Source organism: Trichechus manatus, unplaced genomic scaffold (assembly GCF_000243295.1).
Source record: "Trichechus manatus latirostris isolate Lorelei unplaced genomic scaffold, TriManLat1.0 scaffold00039, whole genome shotgun sequence".
Lineage (NCBI taxonomy): Eukaryota > Metazoa > Chordata > Mammalia > Sirenia > Trichechidae > Trichechus > Trichechus manatus.
This window is the reverse complement of record NW_004443975.1, coordinates 6,997,531-7,013,569: the sequence shown is the minus strand read 5'-3', so window position 1 is coordinate 7,013,569 and position 16,039 is coordinate 6,997,531. Positions and strand designations below refer to the sequence as shown.

General features: G+C 41.8%; 1 protein-coding gene across 1 annotated transcript in view; it reads right to left on the bottom strand.

The window, feature by feature from the left end:
- KIF26B (kinesin family member 26B) overlaps positions 1-16,039 on the bottom strand; it is a 572,671-nt gene that overhangs the window by 165,462 nt on the left and 391,170 nt on the right. The window contains exon 6 of the mRNA XM_004375868.3: positions 5,042-5,225. Coding sequence (XP_004375925.1) covers positions 5,042-5,225 — 184 coding nt within the window. The remainder of the gene's footprint in view (positions 1-5,041; positions 5,226-16,039) is intronic.

Below are 16,039 nucleotides of genomic sequence, written 5' to 3'. Positions count from 1 at the left end.
GGCCATGTATATCTAGTGTCAATCCAGTGAAACAGTAAAAAAATAAAATGGACTAAATGTCTTGACCTCTGACCCTGACTCTGGACCACTGGAAAATCTCTTACTCTTACTGGGCCTAAGTGTCTTGTTTACCATGCGGGCAGGATGCTCTAAATAAACCCGTAAGATCCCTCCCGTATCAGAGAAAACCTCCCAGCTTCCTGAGGAGGTTCTTGGTTGGTTCAGGCATGAGAGGTGGAGCTTGGACTGGGTAATAAGGCTCTCACCCTCAGGGGTACCTCAAGGGTCCCAGCTTCCCTGCTCCCCACCCCAGGAGGCCCCAGCTCAGGTTTAAATAATTGAGTTGCTTTTGGCAATTTGATCAATCTTGTCTATTTCAAATGTGCCTATTTATACACAAGGCCAATTCTTTATGTTCTATATTAAGCTCCACTGTATTTCTGTGAGATATTAAAATGTAAATTATGCAACAGAGGTAAATTGATGGGAATTTTCCCATACAGGTAAAAGGAACTGCAGGTCCTAATTATAGCGAGATATCAGCGGGTGGAAAAAGCAGGAGTCTGGGAAGAAGGGGGCTCGGCTGAAGGTCAGGCAGTCAGGTACCTATATGCAGTCGGGCACCTATATGGCAGAGTGCAAATCTTCTGGTACTATGGAACCAGACCCTCCCGGGCAGGAAGAGGCAGGGTGGGATGTGTGCTTAATGACCTCTTGTTTCAATCACTGCACGTGCTTTAAAGTAACAAGTGGATGATTTCGACTATCTTCCAGAAAGCACATACCCTCCAACTGTCACTTGCTCCGCCACTGCCCCCAGATCCCCAGTAGGGCAGAAATGAGGATCAGCTGCCATGTGCCACTGGTCACACAGATGTCACACTTCTGTCACCTGCTGTGACACACAGGCTGATGACTCCATTCATGACGCCCTTCCATGGATAAACTCAGGACTTCCTGCCATTCGCAGCTGGTTAACTTCACCCTTTTCTCTCCCATTCAAAAAAGTATGTTGGGCTGCAAGTGAGTGAGAGGGATAATATCTTGTTATCATTAATTAAGTGCCTGATTCACAAGATTTAGTTTATTAACAGGAGTCCCCAGGTGGCACAAACGGATAAGTGCTTGACTACTAGCTGAAAGGTTGGCAGTTTGAACCCACTCAGAGGCATCTTGGAAGAAAGGCCTGGCAATCTGCTTCCAAAAGGTCACAGCCTTGAAAACCACATGGAGCAGTTCTACTCTGACACATGGGGTCACCATGACTCAGAATTGACTCAGCAGCAACTAATAATAACTGTTTATTAACTATTATAACTATTAACTGTAAGGCACCTTATACCTGGAAACTACATATGGTATGTCATGAAATCAGTATTGAAATAAAGACCTATACCCCTCCACACTATGTTGGTGAAAGTGCTGAGTCATCTTCCTGGCTGTTTACAAACTTTCTGCTGATTGGCACCCTGATCCCTTGTCTCAGAAGTCCAGGGAGAGCGTTAGGGATGAGGATGGAAAGACAGAGGTCCTGGGTTTGGGGCTCAGGCCATGGCCCCACCTCAAGATGTATCTACATCCACCCTTTTAGGTTCCATGGACAGGGCCAGTGTTATAGATGCAGAAAGACAGTTTCTCAAGTGGTTCATCTGAGGTGTCCTGGACAGGGGTCATACTGGGGTATATGAGCACTTCAGGTTGGCTAATAACCTAGTGCCTCTTCAAAATGATATCATTTAAATATCTGTTCCCATTTATTCAGAAGAGAAGGCGAATGTCGCTTAGAACACGAGAGGAGAAGGAGACTGCAACAGCCCTCAAGTTCACTGTCTCCAGAACAGCTCAGCTCTGACACGGAAGCTGCAAACTCTCTCAGCAAAACACAAGTCCTGCAGTTACCGTAATTCCCCAGGTTACGAACATTGACTTACGGACAACTTGTACTTGCCCTTTAATGTGATGTAAATTTGCCCTCACTTTGAAACGACTGGACCAACCTCCACTCCAACCCCTACTCGAAATGAGTTGTTCATCACAATAAGAATGTCATGGATTGAATTGTTCCCCCAAATATGTGTCAAGTTGGCCTGCCCATGACTCCCAATATTGTGTAGTTGTCTACCATTTTGTCATCTGATGTGATTCTCCTCTGTGTTGTAAATCCTTCCTCTATGATGTTAATGAGGCAGGATTAGAGGCAGTTATGTTATAGAGGGAGGACTCAATCTATAAGACTAGGTTGTGTCTTAAGTCAATCTCTCTCGAGAAAAAAAAGAGAAGCCAGCAAAGAGACAGTGGGACCTCACACCACCAAGAAAGTAGAGCCAGGAGCATGTGTCCTCTGGACTCAGGGTCCCTGTGCTGAGAATTTCCTAAAGCAGGGGAATACTGATGACAAGGACTTTCCCCCAGAACTGACAGGAAGAGAAAGGCTTCCCCTGGAGCTGACGCCCTGAATTTGGATTTCTAGCCTCCCAGACTGTGAGAGAATACATTTCTCTTTGTTAAAGCCATCTACTTGTAGTATTTCTGTTATAGCAACACTATATAACTAAGACACAGACCCAACCCCTACCCCAACCCCTTCTTGTTAGGTGCCGTTAAGTCGGTTCTGACTCATAGGGACCCAATGTACAACAGAAGGAAACACTGCCCTGTCCTGAGCCATCCTCACAATCATTGTTATGCTTGAGCCCATTGTTGCAGCCACTGTATCAATCCATTTCATTGAGGGTCTTCCTCTTTTTCACTGGCCCTCTACCCTGCAACCCCTACTCACAACAGATTCTTTATCACAATCACCTTCACTTGCTGCATATGCAGCTTTTAAATTTTAAAAAGGTTTTGAGCCTTTTCTTGCACTAAAGCAGGGCTTCCAACCACAGTTCATTCTGGTTTGAATCCCTGCTGAAAATTTGCATTTCTTAGAAGTTCCCTGATGAGAATTAGCATTTCTAACAAGTTTCCAGGAAGTTATACATAAGAATCCTGGGGATCTTGTTAACATGTAGATTCTGATTCAGTATGTCTGGGGGGGGGGAATGCTAATTCTCAGCAGGGAACTTGTTAGAAATGAAAATTCTCAGCAATGGTTCGAACCAGACAAACTAGTTCAAAGCCTTGCACTAAAGTAAGGCTAAATAAGAACTTTATGCACCTGTTCTGACTTACCTATAAATTCTTCTTCAAGACACACTTAGGAATGGATCTAATTCGTAACCCAGGGGCTGCCTGTACTTGGACCTACCCTGCTTAGAAAGAAGCTTAATAACCATCCATTACTATTCCAGTGGCCCCTTGGGGCTACCACTGCCCTTCCTAGGAAGCCTCCATCCACATCGAGTCCTCTCCATGGGAGGAGACCTGGTGGTACTGTTTTCTCATCTCTTTACATGTCCAGTGACATGAGAGCCACCCTCACAGACTGAGCCCAGGCCCCTGACCTGCTGCTTCGTGTCTTACTTTACCTCTGGTCCTGAAAAGCCTCAGCTGAAAACTCTCATCTCTACTCCAAAACCTTGGAAAATTCCAGGACTGGATGGTTTGCATTAGAGTAAGCATTGCCTAGTCAATATAATCTTTTAAAATTTATATGCTTTTGGAAAGAATAACAAATCAAGTTAATACCTTCCTAACACAACGGTGAAATTTGGGGTGGGGTAGCAGGGAAGGAGACAGTATAAACTGAAAGAGGAGAGAAGCAGAAGGAAGAGGGGCAGAGGGTGTGAGGATAAATTCTGGAAGGACTACGGAGTTAGGCTGAGGCTACCAAAGACCATGAACCTGGGTATGACTATTATGTTTGGGGCAAAAGGATAGGTAGTCAGTGATCTAAATAAATAAAATGTCAATCCACGTAATTTAGTAGATGCTCCCTTCAGCGAGACTAGCAACTTCTCAAAATGAAGCTCACAGCGGATTCAGGTTAAGTCGGCAAAGGACTGGCAAGGTTGTATACACCATTCAGCTTCTGACAAAACTTAAAGAAATAAAGCAGCCACCTCTTTACATAAACCTTTTTAGAAGTCCCAGCTTATTTAGCAACTGAAGCGTAACCATAAGTTACTTCACCCAGATGTTTATCTTACAAGAGAGAAAGACTTCAGAGATGGCATTTAAAAATAAAGGTATTCCAAACAGAGCTGAGCACCATCTTGTAATAAATGTTCCCACATCTCTTTCTAAGTATTTGTAACAATTCAAAATTGCATTTCTTGGCCAGAAAAGCACAACTTAAAATGCTCCCCAGAAATCCCATCAATAGTCTGGTTCAAAAATAGAAATTATGATTTCTTTGAAGGGGAAAAACAGTGAAAGTGTCATGGGGAAATTGGGAATAAACTTTGCCTTATTCCTGTACTATGTCTCCTGCCTCTGCCTTCTCTCTTTTGTGGCCTTTTGTCTTTTCTCCAAATGGCTACAGTTCTGTCAAACAACACAAAGCTACTTTCCACAAAATCAAATCAGATCTCCAACAACTTAAATGTTTTAATTTGGTACAAATGGTTAATGCACTTGGCTGCTAACCTAAAGTTTGGAAGTTCCAGCCCATCCAGAGGCACCTTGGAAAAAAGGCTTGGTGATCTACTTCTGCAAATCAGCCATTAAAAACCCTGTGGAGCACACTTCTACTCTCAGACACGTGAGGTTGCCGTGAGTCAGAGTTGACTTCACGTCAGCGGTACTGGTCTACCTAAACAAAGAAAATTTTGCAATACGCGGTCCCTAGGTGGCGCAGTTTGCACTCTACAGCTAACCTACAGGTTGGCAGTTGGAACCCACCACGGGAGAAAGGTCTGGGGATCTGCTCCCATTATTATTACAGCCAAGAAAACCCGATGGAGCAGCTCTACTCTGGCACACGGGGTCACCGTGAGTCAGAAGCTACTCCACAGCATTTTTTTCCCCCAGTTGCATTTTGTCTTATCTCCTTTTTATCCTGTTACCTTACTTTAACAAATTGGAGACCTCACCGTCTTCTCTCCCCTGGGCCCAGAACCCCACACTCTAAGGTAGTGGTTGCGACAGCAGACGTGCCTACCTTGCCCAGGCCGGGGGTGTCCTTCACCTTGTTGACGGCTCTCAGCAGACAGGGTGGGGCGGGGGGAGGGGAGGTCTGCAGAATCCCACTGAAGCTGGTGGCAAAGAGAGGCAGCTCAGCCACAGAAGAAGTAGAAGGCCGATGTTTCTTCTTTTTAGAAGACAGATTTAACTTCTGGGCAGCTCTGGAGGAAAAAATGAAGATAAGGGACAACAAAGGGAAAATTACTGTATAATCAATCAGATACGGTAGGGTTACTTTATTTTCTTTCTCTTAAAGAACCCCCTTAAGAGCTTTTACTGAAGAGCTTTGCAGTACTTTCTCTCCTTACCTTCAGTGTGCTCTGTAATAGCCCCTCACTACAACAGTGAACTTAATGAGCGACCCAATCACTTATGCATCAGAAAAAAAGCCATAAAAACGCACAGTTCTGCAATCAGCATTTACAAAGAATTGTTTACTACTTATCCACAAACACTCAGCTTTAGCATGAATACAGCTGGTCATCTCTGTGGATAAACAACACCAATTAGGTTAATCATTCCATAACTTCTCTGGTATAAACTCAACTGTGAGAGGCCTTATGAGCTATTTAAAAATTCTAACACCTTGTAAAATCCACACCAGTCTGATGAAGAGCCATGTGGCAAGCAATCAAGGCATGTTATGTACACAGCTGTGGAAGGAAAACACAAGCCCAGGTCGATAGGGGGAATATAAATGAAACTGGCTTTAGAAACACAACACCAAATAGGGTGCAGAGTGCTGAGCCCAGGGGAAAGCCGGCTTTTCTGCAGGACAGTGTTTAAATACAAACTGCAATTCACAGGCAAGCACCAGGAGTGAGAGGTGCAAATGGAGAAACGGAGGAGTGGAGGTGGCCAGTATCATTAATAATACTGGATGTTCACATCACATCGTCCATCACTCAAGTGCCCTGTAATGTTTAAAATACAACTTTATCACAGAGTAGAGGTAGAAAACAAGGCAAGAGATGATGTGAGTCAAAGTGGCTTTCTAAAAAAGCAGCCTAGCCAGGACCTATGTTTGAGGTCTGCCACTGGGAGATTTAATGGGAATGTTCCAAGCAGGAGTAAGACGAGAAAATAAGCGTGGCTTCATAGCCAATAAGTAAAAAATATATTTCACAGACAATATAGTTATTTCTCCACCACTCGTCTGTCAGTTTGTTGTGCTGTGGTGGCTTGCATGTTGCTATGATGCTGGAAGCTATGCCACTGGTATTTCAAATACCAGCAAGGTCACCCATGGTGGACAGGTTTTGGTGGAGCTTCCAGACTAAGACAAACTAGGAAGAAAGTTCTAGCAATCTACTTCCAAAAATTCAGCTAATGAAAACCCTGCAGATCACAACAGAATATGGTCCAGTATAGTGCTGGAAGATGAGCTCCCTAGGTTGGAAGGCACTCAAAATATACAGTGGCTGCAACACTGGACTTGAACATACCAACGATCTTGAAGATGGTGCAGGATGGGGCAATGTTTCGTTCTGTTGTATGCGGGGTCACCGTGTGTCAGAGCTGACTTGATGGCAACTAACAGCAACTACAACATACTTATTTCTGGATTAATTCTTGGTGTTTTCACACTATAGTCTTGTTTTAAGAACTCCAATTTTTCCTTATCAAATGCTATTAAACATCTGAGCTGCCGCTTAAAACAAACAGACTGCCATGACTTTATTCTATGGAGCAAAACCTTACAGTCCATCCAATGTTCTTCTCAATTACGTAACAGGTTACAGACTGGCAGGTCAGAAAGACAAAATCAGCATCGCTCGCACCTTCCTCCCTGTCGCTCTTAATGATCTGGAATACCAGTAGTTGGTTTTAATTTTGTATCAGTAATTATCATGCTTTTGACAAATCCCGAGCTACAAAATTGCCACGGCACAAATATAGCAAATCGCATTACCATTTCAAAGCTTAATTTTTCTCAGTCATAAAACTGAAAATCTACTTCACAAGAGTGAAATACAGAGAGATGGAATGCACGAGAAACAGAGTTTGATGGAAACATACTGCAAATGTCCCAATACCGTGTGCCAAACTTCAGGAACTCTGTAGTCACTCTGTTGTAGATTGATGAAAGATCAAGGGCACCAAAAGTAGATTTCCAAAATGCTTCCTTTTGCCAATGAGTGAAAAGAAAAAAGCAGGATTATCTATATATTTTTGTCATGATTTCATTGCCATTCTTCCTGAAGCTTTCCTTCTAAAATTATGGGTGAAATGGAACTCTTCCGTTACTAGTCTGTCGCTTCTCTTGGCAGTTTTCGTTAATCTTTAAGATTCTCTCTCTAAACGAACAGTGACTCATCCAGAGCTATGTGTCAGGCGGTGGCACCAGGCATCAGCACTGAGTTCTCCTGACACGTGCTCCTCTGACTCGGTGATCCCTCACTGGTGTTAAGCCAGGCTGCCTCTGTCTTAGAGAGTTAGAAAGGAGGGGGAAGAAGACTATCTGCTAGTCACTGGAAGGTGGTGTTTATCCATTTGCATTTAGGATCCTTTTGTGCAGCAGAAAAAGGACTAGGCAGCTGCCATGGCTCCCACTCCCCTACCAGGTGGGGCTCCCAGTCCAAAATGGGGAGACGGAGAGGAGCAGAGGGTGGTGCTGAAAGGCAGCTCAGAAGAGGTAGTGGCCTGTTGATTGACTTTCTCCTTTTCCTTTTACCTATTTCTGCCACCTATGCCCACATACCCACACACATACTGCGCAGACGAAGAAAGCGAGAGTCCTTGAAATTAAAGCATATGAAGGACATACCCAAGGACATCACTCCAGGACCTCACTTCCCTCTCTCTCCTACAACATCACATTTTCACTCTATACTGGATCATTTCCAACAGCATATAGACATGCTGGTATTCCTCTCATCTCAAAAAAACTCCTTCTCTTGATTGTACTTCCCCAGCCAGCTACTATTTCTATTTCCTTGCTCATCTTTGCAGCAAAACTCACGAGAAGTGTTGTCTATACTCACGTTCTCCAATTCCTCTCCTTTTGTTCTCCATAAAGACACGCCCAGCAGACTTCTGTCCCACTATTCCATTGAAACAGCTCTTGTCAAAGTTAACAATCACTTCCAATAAATTGAGTGGTTCTCAGTCCCCATCTTACCTAATGTATCAGAAGCAGTGTGTATATCCTTCGTTCTTGATACACTTTCTTTTCCACCAGTTTCCTTTGCTAGTTCCTTCTCTTCTCCCCAGCCTCTTAATGGCAGAGAATCCCAGGGCTCAGTCCTTGGTCCTCTTCACTTGTATATCTATACCACAGTATGTACATATACATATATACACACACATATACATTCTATCTATCTATATTGTTGTGTGCTGTTGAGTCAATTCCAGCTCATAGTGACCCTAATGGACAGAGTAAAACTGCACCATAGGGTCTCCTAGGCTGAAATCTTTACGGTAACAGATCGCCAAGTCTTTTCTCCCGCGGAGCAGCTGGTGGGTTCCAACCACCAACCTTTTGGTTAGCAGCCAAGTGCTTAACCATTGCACCACCAGGGCTCAATACATATACATATGTATATATATACGTGTGTGTGTATAAAGAGAGGAGAGATTATGTATATATATACTGAGTATATGAGTATATGTATATGTATATACATATAAAAGTGTATACATATAGAGAGGGGAAGAGAAAGAGCATAGTATAGATATACAAGTAAAGAGGATCAAGGACTGAGCCCTGGGGTACCCTGACTTTAAGAGGTTGGGGAGAAGAGAAGGAACCAGCAAAGGAAACTTGATGTTCTGTATCTATACTTGATCCTTTAACACTGTCTTCCAGGAACACAATTTAAATAGCATCCTTACACCTATGGCTCCTAGATTTTTTATTTCTAGCTTAGACCCCTCCCCGGAATGCCATATTTATTTATCCAGCTACCTCTTCAATAATTCAAAATGGGTATCCAATAGGCATCTTAAACTTGCCATCTCCAAAACTGAGTTACTGATCTTTTCCTGCAAAACTGTTATGCCCTCAGCCATCCCTATTTGAGAAAATGGCAATTCCATCTTTCCAATGGCTCAGCCATCTTTGAGTCCTCTTTTTCTCATACCACCCATCCAACCCATCAGGAAATCTTGTTGTCTCTACCTTCAAGATACCCAACCATCTCTCACCACCTGTACTGCTACCATCTTAGTCGGAGCCACTACCTTCTCTTGCCTAGATTCCTGCAATCTTTTCCTAACTTGTCTTTCTTCTCCTTTGCCACCTACTTCCCCTCTACAGGCTGTTCTCCACGAAGCAGTCAGAGTAATTATTTTAAAATATCTCTCTGCTCAAGACCTATTTGGCTCCCCATCTCACTCACTGTAAAAGCCAAAGTACTTATTATGGCCTTTAAGGCCTTACATAACCTGATCCCACTCCCCTGTATCTTTCAGACCTCCTTTCTTACTATCCTCTTCCTTTTGTCACTTTACTCCAGCCATACTAGCCTCCAGATACTCCTGGTACATTCCCACCTCAGGGTCTTTGCACAGGCTCTTGCCTTAGCCTGGAATGCTCTGCCCCAGACAGAGACAGCCATATGGCTCATTCCTTCACCTCCTTTAAATCTTTGCTCAAATGTCAGTGAACCTACCTTGCCCATCATGGAAGACTTATTTTCCAAAGATAGCTGCACCAATATATATCCTATCCCACATGCTCTTCTTACAACATGACATTGACACTCTTCCATTGAGAAGTGGGGTATATGTTCCTTCCTCTTGAACCTGAAGGAACTTTGAAATTGCCTTGACCAAGAGAATATGGTGGAAGTGATGCTGCATGACTTCCAAGGTTAGGTCATAAAAGGCAATATGGCTTCTACCTAGCTCTCTCTCTAGGGACACTCACCCTTTGAGCTCAGCTGCCATGTTGTAAGGACCCCAGTCAATAGCCAACATCAACTGCCGAACATGTGAGTAAATGAGGCTTTAGATGATTCTAGCTGCCATCCTTCAAGTCTTCTAAAGCTCCAGACATCACGGAGCAGAGACAAGCCATCCCCACTGTATTTTGTCCAAATTCCTGACCCTCGGAATCCATGAGAGATAACACACAATTGTTTTTTGCTTTAAGTCACTAAGTTTTGGGGCAATTTTTGGGGTTACACAGCCATTTGGAATAATATATTATACACAGTAAATGGAATACCACCAAGACTACTATTTCCCTTACCTCCTCTCCCTGCCATGATGCTATGATTTACTTAGTTATCATGTTTATAGCTTATTATCTATTTCTCCTGTAGGATGTAAGTTCTGCCAGGGCAGAAATGCCAATAAATATTTGTTGGATGAATGAATGTAGTCTGAAGGAACAGGGATATTTGGCCCACAGAACTTATGTCTGGAGAAAGTGGAAGGAAAAGGATCTTTAAAAAAATAAATAAGTGGAAGGTGGAAGAAAGTATTTTTCAAGCAAGGATGCTAGATGCTTTCAGAGGCCATCTTTTTGAACCTCATAAAAGCTGTGAGGAAGATCATATTACCCTCATCTCAGAGACAAAGAAATGAGACTTAAAGAGGTTCAATTCAGAGGCCTTTGAGTATCTGACCTGAGTTTGAACATGCAGCTTCTGTAGACACTAGGTAGATAAGCTTAGGCAAGTTACTTAACTTCTGATAACGTTTATATAAGGGGCTTAGCAGAGTGCCTGGCACGTAGTTGGCACTCAACTATGCAACCAACCAACAAGTTGCCATTGAGTTGATTCTGACACATAGCAACTTCAAGTGTGTCAGAGTAGGACTGTGCTCCATAGGGTTTTCAATGTCTGATTTTTCAGAAGTAGATTGCCAGGCCTTTCTTCTGAGGCATCTCTTGGTGGACTTGTACCTCCAGCTTTTCAGTTAGCAGTCAAGTGTGTTAACCATTTGTACCACCCATTATTATCAAGCTTCAGTTTCTGGATAGTAAAATACAGCAAAAATGGTACCTACTTAATAGACTTTTTGTGAAATAGACATGTAAAGGGTTTAGCATAATGCCTAGCACACAGGACGTACTTAATAAAAGGCACTTTGCAGGAAAATGATAGTAAGTAGTGGAACTGTGACTGAACCTACATCTATGTGTCCTACATTGCATCATATTGCCTCTGAATAAGGATTAGACTTATATAAACAGAAACAGCAAAACAAGTAGATGAAATTTAAAGGTATCTTGTAGCTTTATAAGGGATATTTTTCTAAAAATTGGAGTAACACATTCATGATAGGGTCTGCTTTATAAAATAGTGAGCTTTCTGTTATTGGAAGTGTTCAAGCAGTGGCTGGAAGACTCTTACAGAGAATATTAGAGAGAGGGCAGCATGCATTATAAAAACAAGATGATTTCCAAGCTCCCTTCTAGTGCAAAGAGTCTGCAATGATTCCTGGAATCTCTATTCCATTTAGAGAAGCCTCTTTTGGCTTCTATGCAGAAAAACAGAAACAAAGGAATTATTTTGAGAATACAGTTTAAAATCATTTTCTCCTTAAAATATGTAGATAAAATAAATATATTGAGACTCTCAGACTGCTAAAATTAATAGAAACCACATTCTATGGCCATGGATTCCATAATAACATTTTCTTTTAATTTTGACATCATTATAACCAGCTGCTTGAGCTCTATTTTATATACTCCAGTTTCTTGGAAGTCAGCTCTTTCTATGTAGCACTTCAATGACACACAGATAGGAGAAGGTTAAGGTACAGAAATCATTCACGTATAATTGTATTATTCAGTGACATAAAGGAGAGGTAGTCACAAAAGAATCGGAAAGATGAAGACATTTTGGCTCGAAGTGTATTTTGTGTAATTACTGTTTTTACAAGTTATTTTTTCAAAGGGAGAAAACCAGATGAGTGGGTTGTTTTGTAAGATTTCAATCAGGAAAAAAAACAAAAACAAAAAAAAACCAGAAAGCTACTATAAGCAATATTTATTTGTCTCATTCTTACCAACGCTATTATCACATATTTCCTAAAGTTATTCATCCCAGCATACATCTTTAAATATCCATTAGCTTCATTTAATTCTCTGTGCCTTATTTCAAGGAGAAAGATAGTCTCTTCTGCAGGATGAAATTAATATTTACTGAACACCTATAAAGAAAATGGCGCCATGCTAAGCATTATCAGCCTGCGAGGGGAAGAGCAGTAGTCTGTACTTTGCAAGAATTTATACCTACGGAGCTGAGTGCTTGCCTTTGGGTTCTACCCCTTTCTTTCCACAATCCTTACTCATTTCATAAGCAGAAGACAACTATCCTAACATCTGAATTCAGTGACACTGATTACATTCTTCAAGTTGGGCAACCATTCTCACCCTCCTTATTTGAGTTGTTCCTCCCTTATTAACATAAACTCACTTCCCCCTAAGGTGCCTATTTAATCTTTCAAGTTGCTGTTGTCAATTTGATCCCATATAGATTTAAAAAAAAAAAAAAATTGCTATCCAGTCGATTCCGACTCATAGCGACCCTACTGGACAGAGTAGAACTGCCCCACAGGATTTCCAAGGAGCAGCTGGTGGATTCGAACTGCCAACCTTTAGGTTAGCAGCTGAGCTCTTAACCACTGTGCCACCAGGGCTTTCCCTGAGTGTCTATAGACTAGTAAAATATTGACCTAACAATTTTTTTAAGAATTACTAGCTTCACGAAGTATAGAACTTTCCTTAGGGGGCAGAGCGAAAAATCAGGTAGTACAGTCGACAGATTCTCTATCCTTTGTTAAAATTCTATGTACTATATGTTCCTTACCAGGCCCTGAGAACATTTCATCTTGTCTGAGAAAGTGTTCAATGTGGGATGCTCAGATATTGGATTAAAAATATATAAAAATTCAGGGGCCACTCAAGCTCAATTAAATCTGACCCAAGCAACTGATTGGTGAGGTAACAACTGAAAACCTACTCAGGAGAAGGGCAAGGTGAGGCCCTCAGAAAGCTGTACCTGCTGCACAGAAAGGGCCCCGACCCAGGAGGGGACGAGAGTGGCAAAATCTCCACTGTCACCATGTAAAGGACGACCCAAGCTGCAATTTAACCGTGAAAATGGCTAGTGCTGCCACGGGCTACAATGGCTCATATGCCATTATAAAATATTTCAATGCTCTGAGGATTAAGACTATCTGATAATGAGCAATGACATGACAGATCACAGCAGCTCCTAGGAAATCCATGGGGTCAATGACACAGGGGTAGAAGATAATAAAACAGATTAAGAATCGCAGGGATATATGACAAGAACCCATGGTCTGAGGCAGAGCTTCTGAAAACAGTTAAGATGTTCATTCACATGTACAAATACCCATTACGCTTCATTCTGAAATAACGCCTATTTAAACATATTCTGGCATCATCACCATGAAGCTTTTGTTAGTCATTTTGGAAACTCTCCAAACAGGGAATACAAGGATTCTCTCTCACCTTTCCATTTTTCTAATTGGCTGTCAGGGAGGTCATTTCCATGTCTCCAGAGAAGGAGAAGCATATGGGTCTTGGGGGTTTGTAATTTTTATGTAAATGATCCATTTCATTAGTGTAGGAAGGTAGTTCATGACATGACTTCAAATAAAATGTTTACTGCTAGGAAGCAAAACATGGCTGACCACTAACCTCAAATAAGACTATGTTAAAATGCTACAGCTAGACAGCTCTAATTTGGAAATGGATGGCTTTTTGCAATTTGATGCACCACCATAACCCCTCGTGAGCATCGCTACACACTTACCCTTATTCTCCTCTTACAAATCTATCCATTCTTCAAGGGCTTTTGCAAGTTGCCTTCATGGATGACTTCAGTCTTTGCAGATCCTCATTCTTTCCCTTGAATTCTTCTTTGTTGTTGTTGTTGTTTTTTTAATAATATTTTATTGTGTTCTCGTTGAAATTTTACACAGCAAATTATGTTTCCATTTAACAATTACTATATAAATTGTTCAGTGACATTGATTACATTTTTCACAATGTGTCAACATTCTCATTAATTCCATTCTGGATGTTTCATTCCAGTAATCTAGTTTTCCTGTCCCCTAACCCTTTCATCTTTGCTTCAGAGTAATTATCGAGCCTTTCGTCTCATAGAGATGATTTTTTAAAGGTGCAAAGTACTCACGGGTAATATTCTTTATTATATGGGCCAATCTGTTATTTAGCTAAAAGGTAACCTCAGGGGGTAGTTTTGGTTCAAGGTTTATGGAATTATCTCAGGGAGACAGTTTTGGGGAGTCCTCTAGTCTCAACAGGTCCAGTAAGTCCGGACTTTTTAAGAATCTGAGTTCTGTTCACATTTTTCTCCCTTTCTGTCGGGATCCATCCAGTGTGGCCCTGATCAGAACAGTCTTTAGTGGTAGCCGGGTATCATCTAGTTATGGTCTTAGAGTAGATGAGGCTGTAGTTTGTGTGGACCGTTAGTCCCCTGAACTCTTTTAACAATCGGTCTTGAGAGTACATATCTTATGCTTTAACATTTAATGAAAGGCAGCTTTGAGGGGTTACCTTTTGCTTCTGCATGTTATCAGTGTTACCTCCATCACTGCATTATTAACTCACTGAGAGTTGAGACCACATCTTTAATTTCTCTGTAGCTCCCAGACCTGCCTCATAGCTTAGCGCCATGCTAAAAGGACAGTGTGTGCTCGCTCCATACTTTTTAATCAAGCTAGCCTTTGGAGTTATACCAACACACACAGAGTCCCAGGATTCAATAGGCTAGAGTTCTAGACAGTGCTTAAACCTTGGGATGTTTTACTCTTTCTAAAGCATTTTCCACATATCATCACATCCATCCTTCACCCAGCCCCGTGAGGCAAGCAGAGAAGGAATCAGTACCTTAACTTACAGACTGGGGGAAAAAAAAGGAAGGCTCACAAGCTACCTTACTTTATCCACAGTCACAGGGCTAGTGATTCTCATACCTGGAACTAGGATTTGAGTTTTCTGTCTTCTAGACCCAGAGTCTTCCCACTACATCACATTATTATGCAATTTAACAAATGAAGAAAGCAGTTATTTTATTTTATTCGGGCAAAATAAGATCAAATGATAATCATTTGTCTAATAATGAAGAGGAAAAAAACAGCTACATATTTTTATGTGTAACTCAAATCAAATCATATATAAGTATTTACCAATTACTGATCTAGTTGCTTAGCAACATAGCTCCGTATGACAGGGGAAAATGTCTCAGCTGAGTGAGTTAGGTCATACCCAGAATTAGGATGTGAGAGGCAAATTATACAAAAATGGCTTCTTTATTCCTATAACCAGAAGTGAGTTCTTGCATAATAACAACAACAATAATGACGATGACCATCTCCACAAGTAACATAACTGTACCATCCTCCACCGCCTCATGCTTCTCCCTCTACATACAGAAAAGAAGGCTGCAGGCTGCTTAGAATGCATCTCAGTGCTTGGAGAAAATCAATCAATCAATATATATTTACTGAATGACAACTCTGCACAAAAGAACTATGCAATCAATTGGCTATGAATATCACTAAAGTCATTTTTGAATCATCCAGCAGCTGCTCCGTGTTATAAGTCTACTCCTAAATTGAACAGAGGAGAAGAATCCACACCACCAAAGGGTATGGATAACTTTATATTGGCCCCACAGCAGCAGAGATAAAGAGTAGCTGGAGAAGGCTGAAGACACACAGCAGGTGCACTCACTACACAGCTAACGAGCTTTGCCAACAAGCTGGAGCTGGAAGCTTTTCCTGAACTGTGTTATCTGGACAGCATACCATTCCCTCATGCCCGGAGGTTCAAAAAGGGTAAAGTAGTATTTTAAAAGGGTAAAAAGAAGCACCTGGGTGGTGCAAACAGTTAATGTGCTTGGCTGCTAACCGAAACGTTGGCAGTTTGAGTCCACCCAGAGGCATCTCAGAAGAAAGGCCTGGTGATCTACTTCTGAAAAATCAGCCACTGGAATCCCTCGGAGCCCAATTCTACCCTGAC